The 27,973-nt window shown below is 39.5% G+C and overlaps 1 protein-coding gene across 1 annotated transcript in view; it reads right to left on the reverse strand.

Annotated features, from left to right (window-relative positions):
- The window catches only part of smg5 (SMG5 nonsense mediated mRNA decay factor), a 77,669-nt gene extending 50,302 nt beyond the window's left edge, over positions 1 to 27,367 (reverse strand). The window contains exons 1-6 of the mRNA XM_034174251.1: positions 26,947 to 27,367; positions 26,526 to 26,624; positions 15,259 to 15,382; positions 12,495 to 12,651; positions 551 to 640; positions 267 to 356 (exon numbers count right to left, since the gene is read on the reverse strand). Of these exons, the coding sequence (XP_034030142.1) occupies positions 267 to 356; positions 551 to 640; positions 12,495 to 12,651; positions 15,259 to 15,382; positions 26,526 to 26,624; positions 26,947 to 27,011 (625 nt within the window). The 5' untranslated portion in view covers positions 27,012 to 27,367. The remainder of the gene's footprint in view (positions 1 to 266; positions 357 to 550; positions 641 to 12,494; positions 12,652 to 15,258; positions 15,383 to 26,525; positions 26,625 to 26,946) is intronic.
- Between the last annotated feature and the right edge of the window lie 606 nt (positions 27,368 to 27,973).

Genomic DNA, 27,973 nt, shown 5'->3' on the forward strand with positions numbered 1-27,973 from the left:
AAACTTTTGCATCCAATTCTTGTTTTTTAAGTGATGGGTGCATGTAAACATCTGCCTACAACTGTATGTAATTACCACGTTAAGCAATCAAAATTGAACTTAATTTTCCCTCATGATGAAATTTAACATTTCTATCATTGGTCTGTCCACCAAAACAATGAGAACAGCTATCATACTCAATCTCAAGAGAACTTTTATCCATGTTTTCCATGACCCTGAGAGCATTAGAGTACCATGTTAGGTCGATTTCTGCTATAGTCACTCACCTACGTGTGGCATGACAGAAAGGGCCTGATGGTAAAACCTTTCTGCAAGCTGCTCAGCCTCCACTCCAGCCAGCTCATTCTGATAACGTGCTGTTACAACATTTGAAAATCAAAGTAAAAATGTAAAAAAAAATTTATTGTAGCATTTCATATATTAAATACACTTTATTACTTAGCCAAAACATTTCCCACACTGTCTGAAATAAACAGGTTGTGTCACATAATTAAAATCTGAAAGAAGATGGCAATTAATTCCATATTCAACACTACTTTCCTGTTATTACCTAGATCTCCTAGATAGACGAGACAGCGATGGCAGGCCATTTGTGCCCACTCCATTTCCTTGGGGGAGGCTGATACTGGTTTCTTTTGGCCTGCCAAGAGCAAGACACAACTGAATTTCTTTTTAAAGTTTGAAGCATTTAGATGACATACTACAAAAATTATTAACATATATAATAATATATCATAATCAAAGTAAAGCAATGGTATTTGAGCATTTAGAGGGACGATATCTATAGTGCATCCGGAAAGTATTCAAGGCGCTTTACTTTTCCCACATTTTGTTATGTTACAGCCTTCATCGAAAATGGATTGCATTCATTTTTTCCCTTCAAAATTCTACACACAATACCCCATAATAACAGTGTAAAAAAAAAAAAGGGGGGGGCAGGATTTTGCAAATTAATTAAAAATAAAAAAACAAGAAATCACATGTACATAAGTGTTCACAACCTGTGCCATGAAACTCGGATTTGAGCTGAGGTGCACCCTGTTTCCACTGATCATCCTTGCGATGTTTCTACAACTTGATTTGGAAAGGCATACACCTGTCTGCATATAAAGTCCCACAGCTGACATTGCATGTTACAGCACAAGCCAAGCATGAAGTCAAGACAGTACTGTCTCAAGACACAAGGGGACAGGTACAGAAACATTCCTGCTACTTTGAAGGTCCCAATGAGCACAGTGGCCTCAATCACCCATAAATGGGAGAAGCTCGGATTCACCAGGACTCTTCTTACAGCTGGCTGCCCATCTAAACTGAACAATCGGAGGAGAAGGGCCTTAGTCAGGGAGGTGACCAAAAACCCAATGGTCACTCTGTCAGAGCTCCAGCATTCCTCTGTGGAGAGAGTTGAACCTTCCAGAAGGACAGTAATCTCTCCAGCAATCCACCAATCAGGAAGCCACTCCTTAGTATAAGGAACATGGCAGCATGCCTGGAGTTTGCCAAAAGGCACCAGACCATGAGAAACAAAATTCTCTGGTCTGATGAGACAATGATTGAATTCTTTGGCATGAATGCCAGGCGTCATGTTTGGAGAAAACCAGGCACCGTCCCTACAGTGAAGCATGGTGGCAGCAGCATCATGGTGTGGGGATGTTTTTCAGTGGTAGAAAGTGGGAGACGAGTCAGGATTGAGGGAAAGATGAATGCAGGAATGTACAGAGATATCCTGGATGAAAATCTGCTGCAGAGCGCTCTTGACCTCAGACTGGGGTGAAGATTCATCTTTCAGCAGGACAATGACCCTAAGCACACAGCCAAGATATCAAAGGAGTTGTTCCAGGACAACTCTGTGAATGTCCTTGAGTGGCCCAGCCAGAGCCCAGACGTGAATCCAATAGAACATCTCTGGAGAGATCTGAAAATGGCTGCGCACGGCTGTTCCCCATCCAACCTGATGGACCCTGAGAGGTGCTACAAAGAGGAATGGACAGAACTGCCCAAAGATAGGTGCATGAAGCTTGTGGCATCATATTCAAGAAGACTTGAGGCTGTAATTGCTGCGAAAGGTGCATCAGCAAAGTACTGAGCAAATGTACTTATCAAATGTACTAACGTACATATGATTTCTTAGTTTTTTAAATTTTTAATAAATTTGCAAAAAAATTTTAAAAACCTTTTTTCATGTTGTCATAATGGCGTGTTCTAAGTACAATTCTGAGGGGAAAATGAATTTACTCCATTTTGGAAATAGTCTGTACATATACAGCACCTTGCATGCACAATGAGTAGGAGATTGCGAACAATCCTATGTGTGTCTGAGTGAATAAATTAAGTAAAAACAACTGGATGGATTTTCACCAAACATGTTGGGAATATTACTTGGATTTGTGTCTCCAGGTAACTAACATTTGGAACCGATTAGTCAAAGGTCAAGGTGTGTCCCTGGACAAGACACTTAATCTGCATCATCTCAGTCAGCTGTAAAAATGTGTACTGGCCTTGGCTGGGGAAGTAACTGTGAGGCATCATTGTAAAGCCTTTGAGCATCTGCTAGATGGAAAAGCACTACAGAAATGCAGTCCTCCTCCATGCTAAACACAGCCCAAAAACACATTTAGCATAACAGCTCTGCTACCAATGTGTGTAGAGATTTGATCAAAAGCACACACTGATCAGTAGAATATTTGTAATTGACTGGTAAACCGGACTTCATGATAAAGGCCCAATATGATGTCATGTATACAACATAAAACCCATACAATCCAACGTGCAGGGAATGCATGAGCCCTCTGATGCTTTTCATTCCTGAATAATCTATAGAATTAATATTTAGGCTGCGAACTGCTTGGCGGGGGGGGGGGGGGGGGTATTACATCCATGGAGCTGTATATAAGAACTAGAGAGCGCAGTAGCAGTAGCACTGAGCCGTGTGCCGACAAGGAGGCGTGATTGCCATTTTAATTCCGGGCAAGTTAGTGATTTGCGTGCATAGACGTTCACTTAGTCTCGTCAAGAAACAGGTGGAATACGCCAGAAAGCTGCGCATGTTGGCAAAGCCACAAATGGAGGAACAAGAGAGGCAATATTTCCTTCCATAAGTAAGTGATTTTGGTTCTTCTTGTCACTTTGTCTGTGATATTTGGATGATAAACAGCTGTATGTCTCCTGCCGTACCTGTGTCGCCCGATATCCAGGTCAAAATGGCATTTTAACACATACTTTGCGAGCATTTTTCTGAGTGTGTTCAGTCGCAAATCTCCATTGAAAATGCATTAACATCTGGGTACTTCATCAATATTTTGCCCGTTTAGGAGACGCCATGTCGCTGTCCATGAAGGGACGTTTTCATTTAGTGTGCAGCACTGGGAGTGCGCTCTCTAGTAGAGCCTGACCGATATATCGGCCGGCCGATATTATCGGCTGATATAAGCCCTTTTCAAAGTACTCATTATCGGCCAAAACTTTGCCGATAGAACGTCGATAATTTCTCATAAACAGAACAGTTACTGAAATAATGTTTGTGTCGGCAATGTAAAATGTCCTTGCACTGTTTGTCCAGTAGATGGGGCTCTGACTCCATTCAACTGAGCTGCTTACACCCCTGCTTAAATGTGTTCATCACCACCCCATAGTTCGCGGTCACACAGCACTGATCGGCTGACAAAAGCATACAAGTAAGTTTATAAGGATGTTGTTTGTAATAACTTTGCGATTACATTCACCCCGCATTTCTCCCCTTTCAGTTCAACTCAGTTTGATTAACTCAGTTTATGTAGTAATGTGTCAAATGTGCTTCATTGCATTGGTCACAATTTTTTATTAAGCCCACGTTATGTAGAACTTATTTCTAGCATGAAAAACTTTCGTTTACTGCTAAGAGGTTGAAACATTCAGATTCACTGGTTGTCCGGAAGGGTTCTGGGAATTACTGCCATTTGCCATTAACCCTCTGGGGCCGATGCCGTCGTATATGACGACTGGGACCAAGCTTTACTAAATTGTAAATAACTTTTTAATGATATGAGATAAAAACTTGATTCTTTTTTTGCTGAAAAGTTAACTCCGTGGACTTCTGATCCACCGTTGGCCATCTTGGTCCTCCTCATAGCAGATGTTTGATGACGTGCGCAATGTGAGTGTCCAATCGGAATTGGTTCTCCGTCACATGGTTTTCCAAAATCCAATCGTAGGGCAGATTTACATCACGTGATATGGCAAAGATCGTTTTCAGGAGTGATATCTTACTAGTTGGCCCGTTTGAATAGCCCCCAAACTGCTCCAATTGCATTTTTGCATTTTTTGAACTTCATATTTTGAATTTCACAAAGGTTTAATTCTTGATTGCATTTTTTGAACTTGAAAATTCTTCTCTGTTATAAAGTTAATCAATATGAGGACAAAGCTTCAGCTTTTAGCTCATACCTTTTTTGTTAAGGGTCCAAAAATGAACATTTTATTCATTAAAAAAAAAAAAATATATATATAATAATAATATCGGCTGATTTATCGGGTATCGGCAAATCAGCCGATTTATCGATTATCAGCATTTTTTCATCCATATATCGTTATCGGCATCGGCCTCAAAAAAATCCATATCGGTCGGGCTCTACTCTCTAGTACTCATGTACAGCTCCATGATTACATCCCAGTGGCCAATGTGATGTCTTCAAAATGTTTATTTTGTCCAAATGACTAAAATGTCTAAAATCAAATGTTCAGTTTTACATTTAAAAATACAGAAAAGCAAACTGTCTCATGTATTCTTTCCATCATACCAGTTTGGATACTAATGTGATGCTTTCAGTGCATAAATTGAAGCTTGATCACTGAAATGCCCAACAAGATAATGTTCTCAAACACGCATCCACATTAAAGCTTGATTCAGTGTGATAAGTCTTAGAATCCCCATATGTGCTGACCTCAGTCCATAGATTTAAATCCTATTGTAATCTCTTGGGCAAGACTGAAGGAAAAGAGTATTATGACAAAAGATAAACATTATTAGTAATCTGTAAACTTCCCCAATATGAGGTATGTGGCAACATTTCAGGAAGGAGGCACCAGAGTGCTGCGAGCACTTATCACAAGTCCAACAATATCAAAAACAAATCAGCAGACTCAGCTGAAGTTTTATTAAGGTGTAAAACACATCTTTCCCCAAATTTTTCTTATTGATACTTTGTCTGAAATTTAATTTTAAAATTCTTCCTTTGATTTATATTGTCTTTATGTTAAAGTCACTGGTTTTGCATTGTGTTCCTCTCTGTTAAATTTGCTTTAAATTATATTTTCAATTATCTTTTCAACCGTAAAGCACTTTAATATTGTGATTTATAAGTCAATGTAATTTATTGGAAACAACAAAAGAATAAACTTGCTCCACAAAATACTGATAGTTTTACATCTGGACAAAATATGATTTTTCATTTGAAGTACTAGAAAGTTCAAATTTTGCTGTCAGAAATCGCTCCAATCTACATTAATAAAATAACTGTTTACTAGGGCCTTACTTGAAATGTTTTCATGAATTTGTGTTTTATGCATAGCATCTTATCTTGGTGTACTACAACAACAATTTATACAGTGTGTTTAGATAAATGAGGAAACATTAGACCTCAGAGTATTTCCGGAATATAAATCACGTTTTGTTTTGTTTTTTCCTTTACTAGTTTGTGTACTCTGGTATGACTTATATACAGAAAATTCACAAGTTTGTTATTAATAATAAATGATTATTTATATGGAACTTTCCCAAGAATCAAAGCACCAAACAAAATAAACTCCAATAAAAAAAGAATAAATGGCAGTAATACACTACAACAATGCACAAAAGTCCCAAATTAAAGCGCTCATAATACAGAAAAAGGTGCAATTTATATTCCAGTGCGACTTATACTACAGAAAATATAGTAGCACGATTGTCTTTGTTGAACCTAATTTGGTAGTTCCCTTGCTAGTTGAAAGGTTTGCACATTGCGGACAACACAAATATAGATTTGGACTCAATTCAGAAAATGTAACGGCATAATCACAATGTCACAGTGTTAGTATTTGTTGTTAATGCAGCTGTGTTTTTAATTTAAACAGTGAGGGCACTCACAGAGACACTCAGAGCAGACTTTGAAGAAAAGTTTCAAAATATGTTTGTAAAACTCTGCAGTCTGTGTCATCATCATGCTGTGTCACAAACACACAGCAGGCTATTAACCCCCAAAATGTGAATCAGCTGCAAATCATGAATTATCCACAAACCATGAATTGCAAAACGTGAATAGTGAAAAATATCTACTGAAACATGAACGCACATCTCGCAAAATGTGAATTTCTTTATGATTTGGTGTATGGGGCTGAGGAGCCAATGGTGTGACGCTACCATCTATGGCAGGGCTTTTCAAAGTGTGGGAGCCCCCCCTCAGAGAACAAATGAATAGCTGCATTCCCTGACATACACACAATTTCAATATCTTTGTGTGTTTCTTTTTATTCTTTTACACATCTTAAACACATTTTAAAAGTATTTGTGCGTTTTTAAGGAACTGTCTATGCATTTACACATATTACAGCATTTGTAAACATTTTAAACATGTTTTTAAAAAACTTTCTATTCTTCTATTTTATTTCTTTTATCATAGTTTTTTTTACATCTGTGTGTTTTTAAACGTCTTTGGCATAGCTAACACATTTTAACATAAATAATAAGGGATGGGTACTGATAAGATTTTATAGATAAATATGCCATTATCAATTCCACTTATCGATACGATTCCTTATCAATTCCCTTATCAATGTTGTTGTCCCTTCGGCTTCTCCCGTTTATGTTCGGGGTCGCCACAGCGGATACAGCCAGATCCGCACTGATAATTGGCACAAGTTTTATGCCAGATGCCCTTCCTGACGCAACTCCAGCGTTACCTGGAGAAACACACACAGCCGCTGATGTTCCAAAGAGGTCTCCCATCCAAGTACTAACCAGATCCTGCACTACTTAGCTTCTGAAATCTGACGGGATCAGGCTAACACAATACCTCCTGCGAATTTTCTGTGTACTAAAGGTAGGCTTTACACATTTTCAATGTCAACAACATTTTATTGAGTCTTAAAGTAAATAAATATGAAATTGGTCACTGGATCCTTGATCTCTGGACATAAATAAAAATAAACAAAATCTGTAGTTTGTCTCAAAAGTATTTTCTTTCAGACATTAATGGCACAAATAACTCCATACCCCTGAGCTGAGCTCTTTCAGCCAGCTGTGCTGCACGTCAACATCAATGTAGTTCATAAAGAACGCAGGACGTCTCATTTTAGGAGGAAAAAAACATTTTAGTCTGTTGTCTGTTACAACATTTGGAAAGAGGTGTCATTTGATTTAAATTGTGATTCACTTTGACGTTATTAAATTCAACCGGACTCTAACTTGATTCAGCAGAGAGCGGCGCAGTAGTTGGAGCTGTGCAAACTGAACAGAGGACAATCCTCGTTTCTTTCCGACAACAAAAGTCCCAGTTAGTGACTTTAATCCACACATAACTGACTCACGATTAACATTTTTAAATGGCTTTGAGAGGGGTTAAAAGGCGGGGCTCACAGTTTGATAACCACTGATCTATGGGATTATGACTGCATGCCTCTCACTTTCACTGCACCACAGGGCTTTGCGCCACCCTTGATTCGCACGTAGACTCTTTCACGTTCACTATTAGTGGGAGAACAATCCAATGCTTGGTGAATTCTGCTTCATGATCGTTGGAAGAATGAACATTCAGGGATCAAAAAGTAACGTCGCTATGAACGCTTGGCCACCAAAAGCCAGTAACTTTTCTGACACCTCCTACTTCAAACCCAAAAAGTCAACAGGATCGTGAGGCCCCCGCTTTCATAGTCTGTATTCAGACTGAAAATCAAGACCAAGCGAGCTTTTGCCCTTCTGCTCCATGGGAGGTTTCTGTCCTCCCTGAGTTTGCCTTGAGACACCTACGTTACCATTTGATAGACGTACCGTTCCGGGGTACCGAGATAGGGTTTGCGACTAAGATTTCCTGAAGTAACTGGTCCATACACGGAAATCCTACATAAACTACATAAACTGAAAGAAAATATATCATGAATGATATTCACGTTTTGCAACTTACATTTTGCGAGACCTGCATTCACGTTTTGTGGGATATTTTAAGGTTTGCAGCAAAATTATTAATGGTTCGCGGATATTCATGGTTTGCAACAGATTCACATTTTTGGGGTCAAAAAAGCTGACCCGCCGCCTCCTCTCCCCTCCATTGGAGTGCACACAGGACACAGAGAAACAGACATAGGGACTCAATGCAAGCAGCAGCAAAAAAAAGAAAGAAAAAAGACACTGTTCTAAAAATCACTTTCGGACATTTTGAACACAAGTGTCCCGGGGATCTTGCGTCCATCCTTGAGTTTGCGTCAAGATGGCTCAGTGTGAAGGCTGCCTTTTAGCAACTGAATTGACAGAAATCTATTGTAACAACGGGGAACTTCAAAGTGTAAGTGACACAATATGTATTTTTTTTTTTTTTGGAGTATTTAAGACTAAAATTAAACAACAGTTTGAAATTATAGCTTATATTTTCAGTCTCTTGTAGGTGCTGTCATTTTTCAGATTTGAAATGTATGTACCTGTTTCTAAGAAGACGAAGAAGAGAAAAAAAATCCACATTTCATCATTTTTTCTGATGTCAACGATAGTAAAACAAACTTTTTTTTTTTACGATTATGACCACAGAGCCTGGGGGGGGGGGGGGGTCAGTTTATCATCCCCACCCGCATGCTGAAATCGCCTGCATTATTTATTTTTTATAATCACCATTCTGTGTTATGAACTTTGCCAATATCATCACTGTTGTCAGACTGAAGATCTTCCTCCGAGGTTTTGTCTCTCTCATTGTGGTCTACCTAAGGGCCCGGTCACACGGCACGACAATGATAGCTAAAAGAAGGAAAAAAGTCACAAATTGTCGAGAAAAGGTGGACAAACGATCCTGCACTCCTCCCATCACTGAAAAACTTGTGAATCAAGAGAGCATAAAGGAATGAAACATAACTGAAACCAACAAAAGAAAAACAAAGCGAACGCCAACCTTGACACTTTAAACAAAATCAAAACGAAACATTCATGATGAACGTGCATGTGTGCGTGGCCGTTCCAGCTACAAACGGCTGGAACGTGTAAATGGTTAAAGTAGTTGATAAAATGTTCTTGTCACTATTGTTTCTGTATGACAACATTACTTTTTGTCCCACACATGAATGAGTCACGTTCAGCTCATCAGATCTTTAGTTACTGATCCATTCAGATATCATCAACGTTCGTGCAAGATGTCAGACTGGAGAGGTTGGACGACGTTGGATGACGGTCAAATGACAATATGGGAACTACACAAACGATGAGGAACCGTCAAGACAGAAAGCAAAACGAAATACACACAAACTGAAGTTGTCGTCGGCATTCGTTCACGTTTCTCAACAGTTTGAAAATTCTGATGAAGCTCCAGCTACAGAAACAAAGCTGGACGACGGTTAAACGATGTCTCCTTCTTCAGCTTCCTTCGTTAGCACCGTGTGACCGGGGCTTTAGGCTCAAAACCATAAGGCTTTGCCCCCCATAGCTTATTCAGAATCACCTTCAGACTGGACTTAAAAAAAAAAAAAAAAAAAAAAAAAAAAAAAAAAAAAAAAAAAAGAAATTTGTGTTTGCAATTGATGTGGGCTTGAATCAGCAGGTCCTGTTCTCATAGCAACAATATGGCCGTGGCTGAGGGCTGAAATAGAGCGCAGGCTTCAGACAGCTGTTGTTTATCCTTCACCCGCTGACTTATCATTGACTTTTATTGTTCAGGATTTTTTTTAATAAAGATTTCATAATTTTTAGTGATTATTTGTGCACTTTTTTGATGTCAATTATACTTTAATTCCTGACACAATGATTTTATCCCCAAAAGCCACCATTAAATCCACACTGTTCACCACTTTCAACATAAATATTTTAAAAATGTTTACTTGATATGCCCCTCTGCCTGTCTGACAACCACGGGGAGCAGAGCATTCAGCCGCTCTGCCCTCCGTCTCTGGAATTCATTACCATCCCAATTCAGAAACACTGATTTTCATCATTTTCCCCTTTTCAAACCACAACCCAAAACACATCTGTTTATCAATCAATCAATTCAATCAATTTTTTTTTTATATAGCGCCAAATCACAACAAACAGTTGCCCCAAGGCGCTTTATATTGTAAGGCAAGGCCATACAATAATTATGTAAAACCCCAACGGTCAAAACGACCCCCTGTGAGCAAGCACTTGGCTACAGTGGGAAGGAAAAACTCCCTTTTAACAGGAAGAAACCTCCAGCAGAACCAGGCTCAGGGAGGGGCAGTCTTCTGCTGGGACTGGTTGGGGCTGAGGGAGAGAACCAGGAAAAAGACATGCTGTGGAGGGGAGCAGAGATCGATCACTAATGATTAAATGCAGAGTAGTGCATACAGAGCAAAAAGAGAAAGAAACAGTGCATCATGGGAACCCCCCAGCAGTCTACGTCTATAGCAGCATAACTAAGGGATGGTTCAGGGTCACCTGATCCAGCCCTAACTATAAGCTTTAGCAAAAAGGAAAGTTTTAAGCCTAATCTTAAAAGTAGAGAGGGTGTCTGTCTCCCTGATCTGAATTGGGAGCTGGTTCCACAGGAGAGGAGCCTGAAAGCTGAAGGCTCTGCCTCCCATTCTACTCTTACAAACCCTAGGAACTACAAGTAAGCCTGCAGTCTGAGAGCGAAGCGCTCTATTGGGGTGATATGGTACTACGAGGTCCCTAAGATAAGATGGGACCTGATTATTCAAAACCTTATAAGTAAGAAGAAGAATTTTAAATTCTATTCTAGAATTAACAGGAAGCCAATGAAGAGAGGCCAATATGGGTGAGATATGCTCTCTCCTTCTAGTCCCCGTTAGTACTCTAGCTGCAGCATTTTGAATTAACTGAAGGCTTTTTAAGGAACTTTTAGGACAACCTGATAATAATGAATTACAATAGTCCAGCCTAGAGGAAATAAATGCATGAATTAGTTTTTCAGCATCACTCTGAGACAAGACCTTTCTAATTTTAGAGATATTGCGTAAATGCAAAAAAGCAGTCCTACATATTTGTTTAATATGCACTTTGAATGACATATCCTGATCAAAAATGACTCCAGGATTTCTCACAGTATTACTAGAGGTCAGGGTAATGCCATCCAGAGTAAGGATCTGGTTAGACACCATGTTCCTAAGATTTGTGGGGCCAAGTACAATAACTTCAGTTTTATCTGAGTTTAAAAGCAGGAAATTAGAGGTCATCCATGTCTTTATGTCTGTAAGACAATCCTGCAGTTTAGCTAATTGGTGTGTGTCCTCTGGCTTCATGGATAGATAAAGCTGGGTATCATCTGCGTAACAATGAAAATTTAAGCAATACCGTCTAATAATACTGCCTAAGGGAAGCATGTATAAAGTGAATAAAATTGGTCCTAGCACAGAACCTTGTGGAACTCCATAATTAACTTTAGTCTGTGAAGAAGATTCCCCATTTACATGAACAAATTGTAATCTATTAGACAAATATGATTCAAACCACCGCAGCGCAGTGCCTTTAATACCTATGGCATGCTCTAATCTCTGTAATAAAATGTTATGGTCAACAGTATCAAAAGCAGCACTGAGGTCTAACAGAACAAGCACAGAGATGAGTCCACTGTCCGAGGCCATAAGAAGATCATTTGCAACCTTCACTAATGCCGTTTCTGTACTATGATGAATTCTAAAACCTGACTGAAACTCTTCAAATAGACCATTCCTCTGCAGATGATCAGTTAGCTGTTTTACAACTACCCTTTCAAGACTTTTTGAGAGAAAAGGAAGGTTGGAGATTGGCCTATAATTAGCTAAGATAGCTGGGTCAAGTGATGGCTTTTTAAGTAATGGTTTAATTACTGCCACCTTAAAAGCCTGTGGTACATAGCCAACTAACAAAGATAGATTGATCATATTTAAGATCGAAGCATTAAATAATGGTAGGGCTTCCTTGAGCAGCCTGGTAGGAATGGGGTCTAATAAACATGTTGATGGTTTGGATGAAGTAACTAATGAATTTAGTTTATGACTGCTTATTCCACCTGATGTCTATTGCTCTGTCTAGTTTAGTGATTTTATTGATTTTTATTGCTTCTTTTTATTGGATTTTGAGTTTTACTGTACGGTGTCTTTGAGTGTCAAGAAAGGCACCTTCAAATAAAATGTATTATTATTATTATACTTGCTAACATAATATTCAATACAAATAAAAAATAAAATTACATTATAAACAGTGTTGCAAAGGTCTCTATAGACTGTACTTTCTTACAGTGTCAAGTGCATAGCATCCATGGATAAGCAGATGTGCTGTTTAATATTTGATTGAAAAATTTACAAAAAAGGTGCTTTGTGTATTTGTACCATACCAATCAATGGGTCTGTAACATGGGTCCAGTCAATGCAGTCTTGCAACTCCAGCTGGTAATGTGACTGGATGTAGAGCAATAGATGTTGGTAGAAACCAACACCAGCAATCAGGTGTGTTCGGTAAGCACACTCCAGAGCACTGCGACTGTGGATGTGCTATAGTGGAGGACAGAGAGCGCATATGTTTTACTTTTTACTTTTACTACTGCCTAAAACCTTTTATCTTTGCACTATGATGGAGGGAATTGCTATTAAAAAGTACAAACTTAGTGAAACTCCAGATAAACATTCAACTGGTGAACATATTGGGTCAAACATATATAAAGCCTCGGTCCCACCGAATAATGAAGGCTGAAGAAGGAGCCACGAATGGGTGTGGGGTGATTATTTGAAGAATGACCCACGTTTTGATCTATCACGTATCCACTATGAAGGTGCCACTATGTGCCTCTCTGTACCCCGCATGTGCCGCATAGAAGCCTCTAGTGAGCCACGACCGACCTGTCATTACAGCCTCGAATGGCTCGCATCAGCCACACTAATCCACGTAGTGCCACGATAGCGCCATGATAATGCCATGTTGGCGCGAGTTTGGTCCAAACCTCCAGCCCTCCCACACCTGGTCCCTTCAAAGCGTGGGTTTTCAATTCACAGATTCACAGCAGCATTTAAAGATGTCCCTTCTTTTTTTTTTTTTTTTTTTTTTTTTTTAAACACAGTCCAAAAATAGACACTCCAGCACAGTTCAGCAGTTGTGCGCTGTGCACCAGGCTGCTGTCCACCTGTAATGCACCAGACCAGCTAGACCCGAACCACGGGTTCCTGGAGAGCCGCCTCTGTGCTCCTCGCTGGCTCCGGGGCTCTCTGCGCTTTAAACACACAAAACTTTATGTTTGTCCGTTTATTTCTGCAAAACCGCTCCTCTGCGCGCGCGCTGCTGTTGTCCTTTCATGGACAGCCGCCTCTGTGCGCTTTCTAAGTGGCTTCCTTTCCATCCGTGGCTTGCTGGCTTTATTTTTTCCTTGGCTTTAAACACAATCATTTTTACAACATGAATCCACTTTTAACTTTGTGTTCGTCCGTTTATTTCTGCAAAAGCACTCTTTTGCGTGCAGTGCCGTTTTGCATACAGAATGAGGTGGCCGTTTTATTATATACACCTGTAGATCATTCTCAAAAAAAAAAATTATAATAATAATAATAATATATATATATATTTCTTTATTTCTTCCGCAGCTTACAAGTTATCATGATACAACTTTTAACTTTGTGTTATGTCTTCAAAATCGTTCTTTTACGCGCTCTCCACCTGTGTTGCCACACAGCTCCTCCTCTTAGCTGCTCCACTGGGGTTATCTTCCATGGCTTTAAAAACACATCCACTTTCACGCAGTCACCCAAATTTTAACTTTGTGTTCGTCCAATATTGACTGAAATATCATTCTTTTGTGAGCTGGCGTTCTGCCTAAATGCTCGTTTGAAGCATGATGATGAGTCACTGCGTCAGTGCGCACACACAGCGGAGCTCGTGATCCATTAACAAGATATTAAATCAACATACTTTTACATACAGACATATTTTTACAGCAAGGAACTGTTTTATCAAGCTATAAAAAACATTAAAAATAATTACCTTAAGCTGTTCAAAATACATCCTACATGGAGCAGGCAAGAGAGGAAAAAAAAAAAGCGTCCAGATGAAACAGTCCGCTGATTTTAGAAGAGGTGTTTTCAGCATCCACGGTTTGGCAGAAAATTATTAATCCGCTACAAAATAATTATTTTATATAGAGTCCAACGCAGAGCAGGTGGAATTGTGTGCGCAAGACAGCCGCTCCAAAAATAGCCTCTCAGGTCCTGCGTCATTGCGCACACACAGCGGAGCTCATGTGATCCATTAACAAGATATTAAATCAACATACATCAACATACAGACATACTTTTACAGCAAGGAACTGTTTTATCAAGCTATAAAAAACATTAAAAGTAATTACCTTAAGCTATTCAAAATACATCCCACATGGAGCAGGAAAGAGAGGGAAAAAAAAGCGTCCAGATGAAACAGTCCTCTGATTCTAGAAGAGGTGTTTTCAGCATCCAAGGTTTGACAGAAAATGATTAATCCACTACAAAATAATTATTTTATATAGAGTCCAGCGCACAGAGCAGGTGGAATTGTGTGCGCAAGAGGAGAGCTGTTCCAAAAATAGCCTCTCAGGTCCTGCGAAGGTGCCAGGCGCACGGATAACGGACTTTTTGCAGACTCGTAAGCACCACGCAAATGCCTCTAAGCCGTCGCAGTAACTTGAACACAAACTGCGCCACGCTGCTATTGCTAAATTTTGAACATCTTGAAATTAGCACCACGCTCAGAGAGGAGCCTCGTTAACTGAAGATAATGTCTCTAAGAGCCACTCTGAGCCACTATACTGCCGAAACACTCGAAACAAAAAAAAAAAACAGGGTGCGTGGCTGCTTCTTCATCCTTCATTATTCAGTGGGACCGCGGCTTAACAGATTTCCTCCATTGGTCCAACTGCAGACAAAGGCAGGAACACTGCCAGGTTTGCGGAATGAAGTGAAATGAAAAACCTAATACAATAACCCAAGTAATGCAGGTATTCTACAAAGTGTTTTACACAACAACGTCCACACAATGGTCAATGTTGTGATGACTTTCAAGTGGCAACCAGCTACCAACATATAACTTGGTAGGTGACAAGGTGAGATGAGATAGCCATTTATAAAACAATAAAACCTTACCTTCTTGTTGGTCTTGATAACCTGGATGACCTCATAGTAAACCTTCCTCCACAGTAGTTCCTCTGCCTTACGACCATAGTCAACGGGGTGGAGAAACATCAGTTTCACACAGAGCTCCCTCAACCTGAAATCATGTAAACAGTCATCGCTATGACACCAAGTGAGAAAATGAGTCAGCATAGTTTCAGTTTCATACAGAAAAGTACAGCTATGAAGGAACAATATCGCTTCTACCACTTTCAAATACAGATGATGTACTGGATTTGTACCATGATCAGACTACGTGACGAGAGGTCAAACGGTTTGTCATACAACTACTGCACAACTAACACTGTTGAAAGCATTGTTAAAGCTCGGAATAATCATGTTACAGGTTTAAGGCAGTGATTCTCAAACCGCTCCTTAAGGACCACCCAAACTACATATTTTCCATCTCTCCTTGCTCAACTGCAAGCTTATTACTTCAATCAGGTGTGCAGCCAATCAAGCCACCTCCCTGACTAAGGAGCTTCTTGGCCACAGCTGTGAATACTTATGTGATTACTTTTCATTTTAAATAAATTTGAAAAAAATCTCATAAAAACTTTTTTCACATTGTCATTATGGGGTATTGTGTGTAGAATTCTGAAAAAATGCATTTCATCTATTTTGAAATAAGGCTGTAACATTAAAAAAAAAATGTGGAAAAGTGCAGCGCTGTGAATACTTTCTGGATGCACTATATAAGTAAACAGGTGTGTGCCTTTCCAAATCATGTCTAATCAACTGAATTTACACCAAGTCAACTCCAATTAAGATGTACAAACCTCTCAAGGATTATCAGTGGAAACAGGATGCACCTGAGCTCAGTTTTAAGCTTCATGGCAAAGGCTGTGAATATTTATGTATACGCGTATGTGATTTCTTAGTTGTTTTGTTTTTTAATTTGCAAAAACCTAAAATAAATACAAAATAAAAACAACCATACTGTCATTATGGGTATGGTGTGTAGAGTTTTCAGGATGAATTTCATCCATTTTACAATAAGACTGGAATATAACAAAATGTGAAATGTAAAAAAACAATGGAGAAGCTGAAGGGACTTACTTTTTACCTTTACAACGTACACTGCAACTTTTAGAAAAAGCTGCCAAAACATCATAATGCACCAAACCATTGTGACAGCTTATTATAAAAATGTGAAAAACAAATCAATAATAAGTTGTGTATACCAAAGAGGAAAGCTGAATGGGCTGCATTCAATTTTACACAACATCAAAATTCACTGATTGAATGGGGATTCTATCAGATGACAAGTGAAGCCTGGGAGCATACACCAGATCACCGGATCCAGATCACCTCCAAAATTTAATGGAGTGTTCCATGACCTAACATGTATCTGTTTAAAAATTTCGTCAAAATCCAGGCAGTAGTTCTGACGTAATCCTGCAAACAGTAATCCTTCAAAGCCTATATAAAGTGAAAAGCATTTTTGCAGATATCGGTACTGACCATTTATAACAGCAAATATGACAACAAAGCTGCCTCAAGGTGTTTCAAACAAGTAATGTCTAACCTTAGCAAACCCTACAGCAAGCACACAGGTGACAGTGGTAAGGAAAAACTCCCTCTGATAATTTGAGGAAGAAACCACAAGCAGACCAGACTCAAAGGGGTGACCCTCTGTTTGGGCCATGCTACCGACACAGTTGACAATACAAATATACAGGAAATTTTGGAAGTCCATGCTTCTACACTGGACGGGAGGCTTGCTGAAGAAGATGCCCACTCCCACTTCTGGATGGAGCCGCACCTTAAACAGAGGGAAATAAAAACAGAATGAGGCGGCAGAAAGACAACAAATAAGGTATAATTTGTCAGCATTAAGCAACAAGAAAAACAGAAGCAATGCTAACATGATCACCGCCCACTAGTCCAAAGCTTCACTGTAAGACCCAGACTTTAGATAAAGCTGAGCCCATGACCCGCTCAGTTTACTAATAAAATCAATTTAAAAGGGTTGGAAGGACAGTACTACACTATGCCAGTATGCGAGCCATACAAAAGAGAAAATAAGTGCGTCTTAATTCTGGACTTGAAAGTCTCTACAGAATCTGACTGTTTTATTGGTGCAGGGAGATCATTCCACAGAACAGGGGCACGATAAGAGAAAGCTCTGTGACCCACAGACTTCTTATTCACCCTAGTGACACAAAGTAGTCCTGCGCCCTGAGAACACACAGCCCTGGCCAGTACGTATGGTTTAATTAGGTCAGCTACGTAGGGAGGTACTAGTCCGTGAATAATTTTATAGGTTAATAGCAGTTCCTTAAAATCTTATCTCACAGAGGCAGGAAGCCAGTGAAGAGACAACAAAATGGTTCCTGTCAAAAGTCTGGCAGCAGCTTTTTGAACCAATTGGAGACCCCTAATACTGGACTGTAGTAAACCAAAAAACAGAACACTGCAGTAGTCCAATCTGCAAGAAACAAATGCATGAATCAGGGTCTCAGCATCAGCCATAGACATGATGGGACAAATCTTCGCTATATTTTGCAGGTGGAAGAAAGCAGTCTTCGTAATATCTCTAATGTGGAGGTCAAAGGACAATGGAGGTCAAAGGACAAATTACACCACTTTGTCAGTGTGGTGTTATGTCACATGAGCCTAGGCTAATTGTTAGCTGGTCAAATTGATGCCGATAAAAACAGGAAATTGCTAGGCATCCACTTTGTCAGTGTGGTGTTATGTCACATGAGCCTAGGCTAATTGTTAGCTGGTCAAATTGATGCCGATAAAAACAGGAAATTGCTAGGCATCCAGCTTCTCACTGATGCAAGGCAATCTTCTAAGGTTTTTATGTGGATGAGATTACCAGCAGTTATCAGCATGTATAACCGAGTATCATCACCATAGCAATGAAAAGTCATCCCAAAATGCCACAATATGTGGCCAAGGGGAGCTATATAAAGGGAGAAAAGCAGGGGGCCTAAGATGAACCCCTGTGGAACCCCAAATTTCATGTCAATAAGGTTAGAGGTAGTGTTGTTGTACAAAATATAGTGAGAATGAGTGGTCAGGTATGATGTCAACCATGCAAGGGTAAATCCAGTAATCCCAAAATGATCCTCCAGTTAATCGAGTAGAATATGGTGATCCACAGTATCAAATACAGCACTGAGATCTAACAGCAGCAGAACCGTAGTGGTGCCCGTATCAACTGCAAGCAGAAGATCATTCACCACTTTAGTGAGAGCTGTCTCTGTGGAATGATATTTTCCAAAAGCTGACTGCAGTGGCTCAGAAAGATTATTCTCAGTAAGATAGTCCATGAGCTGCTGTGAAACCACCTTTAACAGAATTTTAGAGCAACATGATAGATTTGATATCAGCCTATAGTTTTTCCATATACTAGGGTCAAGATTAGATATATTAAGTAGTGGTTTAATCACTGCAGATTTGAAACATTCAGGAACAGATCCAGAAGTTAATGAGAGATTAATAATTTCTAGCACACTGGGCCCAAGAGTGGGCCAAAGGTCCTTAAACAGTTTTGCTGGAATAGGATCAAATAAACAGGTTGTGCTTTTAGTAGATGCTTCAAGTTTCATCAGCACACCTAGTGAGATACTATCAAATTCTGTAAATCTAGGTAATACCTCAGTGATGACACGCATCTTGATAGCAGGGTGTAGTGGCTTAGCTGAGGCATGGTGGGATATGTTTTACCTAATGTCCACTATCTTCTTCCCGAAATGATCTAAAGCTGGGCAGACACTGTACGATATTTTCAATCGTATTTGGCTCCAGCTCAAACTGTATGACAAAACTGCACGGTGTAAAAGTTCAGAGTGCATGATTTATGTTCTCACACTATACGGCCCGAGGCTCTGATGTGATCTGACTACTCACATTGTACGTTCAAAAACCACACATCGGACTCGTGTTTCCAGAAGCAAAACGTAAACAGAAGCTTTTTTTTTTTTTCTTCAAACTTTATTTACATTTCTTATTTTTACAAAAACTCTCGATGGGAGCCATCAAAGAAAAAAAAAAAATACAAGACTTTACATGAGTTGAAGAAAGGGGGGAAAAAAGAAACAGAAGCTGCTCTACCAAAGAGATGGTCACTGTTTATGCTCTCTCCAATTCTGCATTGGTGTTTGCACATGCACAGTGTGAGAGGTTGGACACTTGTAGCACTTCAGCAGCGGGATACCCTCACGACGGCCGACCAGAATATCAAACAGGTTTGATTTTCATCGGACCATATGACTGCCCATCGGGAGATGGTCATGAGATGTTAAACGCAGCTCGTTACTCCGTATATACTACACGATGCAGGACACGCGATTAAGCTGAAACTCTGCGCGATCCAAAAAATTCTCGCACTAGTGAAAAATCGGCTGAAAAAGGGCCAAAACTCGCACAGTGTAAGCCCATCTTAAAAAATCTTGTGCTGTAAAAGGAGAGCGAACTACAGGTGGTTGTCCATGAATAAGCATTGCCACCGTATCAAACAAAAACTTTTGAGTTATGCTTGTTTTTGCTTATCAAATCAGAGTAATAGGCCTGATTTGTAGCCAGTAGTGCATGCTTATAGACCAAGATAGCATCACACCACGCAAGGTGGAATACGTCAAATCTTGAACTACGCCATTTCCATTCTAGACCTCTTGCCTTATGCTTCGAGGTCACGCAAGTAATCATTGAACCAAGGTGACTGTGTTTGGGGGGTGGGGGGGGTGCGGTTTTAACAAAGATGGAACGATGTTGAGTGTAGTTTTGAGCGCTGAGTTTAACTGTCTACTGATTGGGCATTTTCCACATGTGAAACTAAGATATTAGCAGTCTTGCTTCGAGTTCAGCCATAGTTGAGGAGCTGATGTGTCGCCGCAATGATAAATAAGGTTGTTGTTCCACTAAACACATCAGTGAAACTGTAAACTTAATAAGTGAGTGATCAGAGACCACTGATGTAAGAGACAAGTTATTAGGCAGCGAGCTGTCCTGCCGTCATTTGGGTGGTCAATTTTCAAAAAAGATGGCTGAAAAAATAGTGAGTGGCTTGTTTAAAGCTGTCTAAAATTAGGACTGAGTCCGATCGCTGGAGCTGTCTGTGTGTTTGTGTGAGTCGGCTCGCTGCGAGGAGGGAGGGGTATGAACTGCTTCAGTCAGTGCATGGAGAGAGCGCACGTCGAGTAGAGTGGAGCAACACATTAATAAAAGCAACAAAACTGTGGCGCTGCCTTTATCACATCCTGGACGGTTCTGACAGTAGGTCATGTTCACACCATGTGCGCGTGTTGGTGACAGTTATACTGAAATTATGAGATGAAATAAATGGTCAAAATTCCTTAAACATGACAATATATGAATACACGTTATAAAAATCACAAATACGTGTATAAAAAAACCTGATGTGGAGAAACTCTGCAGTGATGTTCAGAAGCAGAAATCACAAAGCAGGTGAGAACTGTGAACTTTAATAAGCTATTTTCCAAAGATATTTATTTTAGATGGCTTAAAGCAGTTGTTTTACGTTCGAGCACAAAACGTGACTGAGGAGGAGGAAAGAAAGAGGAAATTAACTCTAGTCTGAACAAAAATACAAGCTGCTGATTTTTGTTGTTTTTCAAAGTTTTTAGGCTGCAGCTCTGCCTTTCATTTATTTCAGATTAAGTTACCTCTTATTATTTTCAAAAATCATGAGTCAAATCAGTCTGCATTGTTCAGTTTTTTCTTTCTTGATAAGAGCTTGGTGTTTGCTTTTGTTCTACACAGTTTTACAAAAACAATAAAATGTTAACACTTTTCTTTATAGCAGTTCTGTAATTACAGAAATGCAAAAGAAAATAACCACAAATCAGAAAAACTTGGGACTATATATAAAATGAAGATATAAATAAAAATGTTGCACTATTCCTAGTTTTTCCACTCACACCAACAGAAGCCAAAAAAAAAAAAAAAAAAAACTTCCAGAGTTGTGTCTTGATGGCTTCCCTCACTTGTCTTCTTCCAGCATGGACATTTAGTTTTTGAGAACTGCCTACCTGACACAGATTTACCATAAAGTACCGCACTGTTTTTATTTCTGAATGATTGATGTAAGTAAAATCTAAGAAACATTCAGTTAGTTGGAAATGCTCATGTATTCATCCCCTGACATTTCTCAAGAAACTGGCTGTAAAAATGATTAATTAATTCTTACATTTAGAGTAAAGTACCTTGTCCAAACCTTTTTCTTCTTGGAAAATGCTGCAGGCCTTAAATGTAGGAATGGATATACATTAAAACAAAATAAATAAAAATAAAGATGACCTCACAAAACATGAAATATGTTGGTTTCATACAGTCTGCAGTTACAGAAATAGAAGTCCAAGTAAATGTCAGGATCATTACGTGTCCTCCACTGCCACATTTTTCATATTCTCCAAACTTTTCTGATTTGGGTTTGTAAAAAAAAAAAAAACAAAACAAAAAGAACAATTAAAAATATACGTAGCTGAAGTGTATACAGAAAAAACATTATAAGATGTGTCATCTTTATTCGTTCATTTTAAAAGTCAAATATGTTTTGTGGCTCGAGAATAATTTTATTTGTGGAAGACGAGTGAAAAATGGCTCTTTTGACAGTAAAGGATGCAGACCCCTGAACCCGACTGACTCCAAATATTTATTTTTTTTTTTTTGTGGTTTTGTGATATTTTGGAAGTGCAGAAATCCGCTCCATCTTTAAAACTGTACATGTACGTGGGGGTACTCGAGGCACAATTTTTTTCAAAATTTTCATGGAGGAGGCCCCCCGGACCGCCCCCTCCCCCTGCGAGTTGGTTATGCGCAATGCTGGTGGGCACCTAAAATTTTGGACACCCTGATTTTTTTTTTTTTTTTTTGGGACTCCCAAAAGTTCAATTTCTGCCTACAACTATGGCAAGAGTCATAATGTCAATATCTGTGACAGCAATAAAGCTTGTGACAACCAAATCCAGGGTATTTCCACTAATGTGTGTCAAATTCTGAATGCATTGCTGGAATCCTAATACATCTATAATTTCCATAAATGATTTGCAGAGGGGACCAGAAGGCTTATTTATATGAATGTTTAAGTCACCAACAATCAGAATGTTATCTGCACTAGTTGACAAGTTAGAGATAAACTCACCAAATTCATCTAAGAATTCAGAGTATGGCCCAGGGGACCTATATACAGTGACAAAGTAATATGACTGATTTTTATTCTTGTGACCTTGGCTATATGTAGTATCGTGGGCAAAGCGGAGAATCAAATGTTGAAATGAACTACATTTATTTATGACCCCCAACAGCTGATAAACTAAACCGATATCAATAAATAAGAGCAACACCCCCACCTTGCTTCGCATCATGAGGGATGTGACTTGAATGTGTACATCAGTGGGCAGGCCTCATTTAAGTGGAGGACATCTGTAGGTTGAAGCCAGGTTTCACAAAGCTAACCCAATCATATCTAAGTGGTGATCCATAATTACATCATTAATCAACAATGATTTTGAGGACAGTGACCTTATGTTAATGAGACCCAGACTGAGGACCTCAGTGGGGTTGACAATGGACAATTTTCAATTTGCGCTTCCAAGACATCCGGTTAGTGAGCTTCTCGCTTGCGTGTTTGGCATCATTAGAAACAACAGCTTGTTATGATGCCTCACAGCTAACCGATCGGTTGTTATGGGCCAGTTACTGTGTTTGTGAAGCACTGTGTGTTCTCCAAAAAAAAAAGAAAATTAAAAAGCGAAACACTCAGTCTGCGAGTCTGCGGGAAAAAAACAGAAGAGTGACAGACGTCTGCTGAGGAGGTTCTTTCAGAGACTGTTCGTCAGTGTGGTCCTGGTGTGAGAGGAGTGCTGAACCCCTCACACCAGCCAGAGAGAGACAGCAGCTGGGTGAATGGTAAACTTTGACTGTGGGTGCCCAGCCACCAAGTCAATAGTCACTCCCGGTTGTCATGACGCCTCACGGAGCGGCTAACCGATCCGTTGTCATGACGCCTCACGGAGCGGCTAACCAATCCATTGTTATGATGCCTCACGGAGCGGCTAACTGATCCGTTGCTATGACACCTCACGGAGTGGCTAACCAATCTGTTGTTAGGATGCCTCATGGAGCGGCTGACTGATCGAAACTGGACACCGGTAAATGATGTCTTCGAAAGTCAACGCAAGCCCAGATTTCTTGTTTCGTTTTGGCTTTGGTGTCCTTCGTTAGTACCATGTGACCGGGGCTTTATATTCGTTGCTAGGAAAGTTCAATGGCCAAAATACCAACATTCTGGGCGCAATGAACATGTTTTCACTATTATTTGATGACTGACATCATTATTCAAGCATTCAAAAGGCTATTCCTACCCCCACACAACTCCAAATAGTGACCAGAAAGTTTCTCGACAGTTCTTGTTGTTGAATGAAACCGCGTGTCCCTAACCGGACAGAGTTGTGACATTATCACTCATGCGCGTAGGCACTGCTCTATCGCAACTTCAAAATCCCTCATTGGACTGTTTGGATTTAGGGGTGGTTCCAGAATAGCATATATAAGATGTCTAGAAGTAGGTTTAGCTTTGAGACTTTACATGCAGGCTGTAGGTAGCAGACACAAAATATTTGATATTACTGGAACAACTAGTAGGCCATCCTCAATTTTAATGCCATCCTATGTAGTAATGGGTGTTAAGCCCTCACATGTACATTTTTTAAAAAGACATCGCCAATCAGCAACTTTAGCATTCCGTGAGGCCAGAGCACTGTGCTTTGCAGCACAAAGAGAAAGAGTACAGCTGAAAGCAGCATCTCTTTCCGTCTGAGTGGAAAAAAACTCCATCAAAATCCTTCATTAAATAATCCAGAGTGCCTCCTGTGTCCGTAGCTGCCATTACATTCAGAAATTAACAACTGATTTTACAGTTTAAAGGCTTTGTGCTTCCAAAAAGCTCCTTGTTTGCTCAAAGGAGAAGAAAACTGCAAAGACAGTTTTTCCTGTGGGGAAGGGGGACAGAGGGAATTCACTCATTTTCACATGAAAACAAAAGTTAATAGTTTTCATGGAACTGTTTCCAAACTATGCAAACTATTTACTGATTACAAACAATCACATGATCATTTGTGTAAACAGCGGACTTTAGCACTAAATGCTCTTTAAAGCAGCAGAGCAACTTAACAACCTTAAACAATCAGTCTTCAGCACACAGCCTCACTTAGTTAAACAGTAAAGTGTGAAAAACTATGATTCAGAAAGTTTTTAATCCAGATTTCAACCTTTAAAGCGCAAATTTCACAATAAAATCCGTACGGGTTCAGCTCTTGTTCATATAAGGCCATTGTTAAAGGGGTTACATTGTAAAAAAAACTAAAATAAAATAATAATAATAATTCTATCCCACTCAAAAATGAAAGAAAAAAAAAACTGTGAAGATGACAGAAAAGCTGCCTGATACAACTCTCTGCTTCAATGGATTAAAGCTACTGTGTCATTTCTGAAGAAGAGAGGAAATGCTATGTCCATCAAATATCAATGTTTTTAACCTTTTAAACACTATTTACGATCTACACACAACATAAAATGATATGAACTACAAAAGAAACATAACCTATGTGACATATCTAAGTTAAATTACCTCATGTTCTGTCTTTGACAGTAGATTACAAAACATCACAAATCTTGAATTACTTTAGTTTATTTTGCCCACTGATGGGTGTGAAGGGCCCATCATATCAAGCCAATGGCCCCTAACTTCAGGCACTGCGGGGCTGTTAGCCCATACTACTCTTTAAATATGAATCACTGCTTTCTGGTTTGGAGAAAAGTCCCTCCGACATTACTAGTTGATTTGTTAGACATCAAAAATTCAACCTGTTAGTGCTGTTCCACAGACTGGCATAGAAAAAGACAGCAGTATGCAGACTGGAGCTGTGTCGGCTGTAATGATTTATTTGTTCATCTTCATAATAATGTTATTTGTAGGTCCTTGCACTTTTTGTATGAAGGTCATGTTGAAAGGTTCTGTCAAGTAAACATACGATGCAAAACATTTTAAAGGAAATTTTGTGTTAACAATATGTTATACTAATTTTTTATTGCAGGGAAATATCAGCCTCAAATATTGGTATCGCCTTCCAAACCTTGTCGATAAGCGGTATCAGCCCTTAAAAAGTGATATCAGTCAACCCCTACATTTTATGCAATGCAAGTTGTTCACAAATATAAGCAATTTCGTAGTTACCACTGTGCACGTACAAAGCTATCCCTTACACTTGTGGGTCACAGGTCATGCAATATAAACAAAACACCGAGCGCTTCCATTAAATTGAAAATTCAACAAATTTCTCTGCAAAATCACACCATTACATGGAACAAATTTCCTTGTTTCAACCCACTTACTGTTAAGCCGTCCTTTCAGATCAGAGGTGAGATGTTTATTTTGTCTTGTCAATCAGCTTTTTGAACATTTTCCTACACAGACAATAATTTACTTCCTTGAAAGATGCACTGTTTTGCACAACATTACATTAAAACAGTAATTGCTGGCTCTGATGTCAGCTTAAAAGTTAACTTTTTGTGAGGTACAGGATTAATTCCTCTGTTTATTTTACACAAATCTCTCATGTTACCTGATTAAAACTGGGTGACTCTTCACCATGTCCTGCTTATAGCTAATGTGAACGAAGCATGAATAGCATTTATATCAGTGTCTATCCTTTTAAAAATGTAGATTAAATAAGAAAAGAGCTTCCACCTGAATGGTATAGACTCTATGTTAAGTCTTTTTCACCTGTAGGTGGGGTCAGATTTTGCATAAGTCGTGCATATTTTTGCATGTCATTCTGTGCAAACTGGCTCTCATAAAGGTTCATGTTGGTACAGGTGACTAAAAACCCTAACCCGTGCAATTCCTCATTTTGCTGTTTTTAAGAGTCCATGCTCTTAAAAAGTCATTCAATGCATTATATAAACACTCCAACATTTCCCCTCATCGAGCATTGTGTCTACAAAGTTCTCTACCAGAATTCGAAAAGCCTGATAATAATAGATGCCAAATCAGAGAATAATGCGATCATCATACGTGTCAAATCTTTGTGTGCAGAATATTACAAAATTGCTTATTACAGACTGTGGTAAAGTTAATCCCTTACAAATAGAGCTTTAGCAATTTGTATCCACTGGTGAGGCTGTGTAGACAATTCGTAATTATGCGGACAGAGTCCATAATTGATCATGCCTTTCGTCTGACACAAGGACACAGCTGAACTTACTTGTTACGAAGGCTGATGTTCTCTGGCTTGAAGACCTCTCTGTAGGATGCTTTGCTACCGATGATGCCATCCAGCTTATGTACACACTCCACAACAGTTCTGGGCAGCAACAGAAAGCATCAGCACAGATACGACTGTGAGCTAAACATTACAAGATAAGAAATGTCATCTACATTGCACAAGTTAGCACTCTTTTTTGTTTCATTTAATAAGACAGCTGGCAAAGCACCTAGTTAATCTATGATGATTTGAAAAGCTCACGTTCCACTTGTTTAACCATTAATTCTCGGGAAAATCTGATTTTATAGAGGCAAGTTTATCGATAAACCCAAATTAGGTGAGAAGTGTCATCCACTGGTCGGTTAGCGTTAGCCAGCACAATAATGTTAGTTAGCTAGACAAAACAGCCTCATCATTTTACCTGTAAAGACGCTTTATGAGAAGGACTTTCGCCTCTGGTTCGCTGTCCTGTCCCGGACCGCTCATATTTTATTTGATCACACGCTCCAGCGTTTAGTCGTTTGCTCCAAACCTCCCGAGTTTCTCAGCTAATCGGGCTTCTGCTTCCCGGTGTCGTATTGACAGCTAGCGCTAGCTATCAAAATAGCCTTATCTTCCTTCTCCTTCACCCCGACTCTTTCGCTTCTCTTGTCCTTTGGCGTAACCCCCTCTACCCATTCGTTCTGAAAACCGGGTATGAGGGGGTGCCCGGTAATTAGCGGTCCTCACGGTCAGCTAAAACGCTCAGATATGCCTCTTGTGTTGTTTTCCGTTTGAGCCATTACTACGAAGGAGGCCATTATTCCTACCAGGCACTGACCGCCTGAATAACGCGAGAGTACAATGTACACTCACGAGACTACGTCAGTAGTTGCCAGATAAGATACAAATCCCTATTTTTTCTGTAAATTTTGCAATGGAAAATGGCTAGACTAAAAAAGTATTTATTTAATAATGAGAACAGGAAAGAAGACAAGGAAACTTGGTGGTGGAATGAGGAAGTATAGGAAATCATAAGGAGTAGAGAGCAATGACGCATGAAGATCGGGGATGCAGAGTGAATAAGAGAACACTAAGGTGGGAAGAAATGATAGACAGTAGAGATGGGGAATATTGGTATTGGTATTTTGGTATTGATCCGATACCAATTAAATACAAGTCCAGTATCACCAATATCGACACCAATACCGATACTTTTTCATATTTAAGCTTCATAGATCCAAAGGATCCAAAAGACCTAGGATAGAATTTCGCCAAAAATTGGACGTGACAACAAAATACTTTATTATCACAATCAACATTTTTGTTAAAAAAATCACTCAACACAACTTAAAACAAAATCTCCTGAGGTAGAGGGCTAACAAACCACAATACAACAAAATTAACACACCACAACAAAATTGGCTGGTGCCACTGAGCCACGTGACGGCGCAACAACAAAAGACCAG

The sequence above is a fragment of the Thalassophryne amazonica genome, chromosome 7 (genome assembly GCF_902500255.1).
Source record: "Thalassophryne amazonica chromosome 7, fThaAma1.1, whole genome shotgun sequence".
NCBI lineage: Eukaryota > Metazoa > Chordata > Actinopteri > Batrachoidiformes > Batrachoididae > Thalassophryne > Thalassophryne amazonica.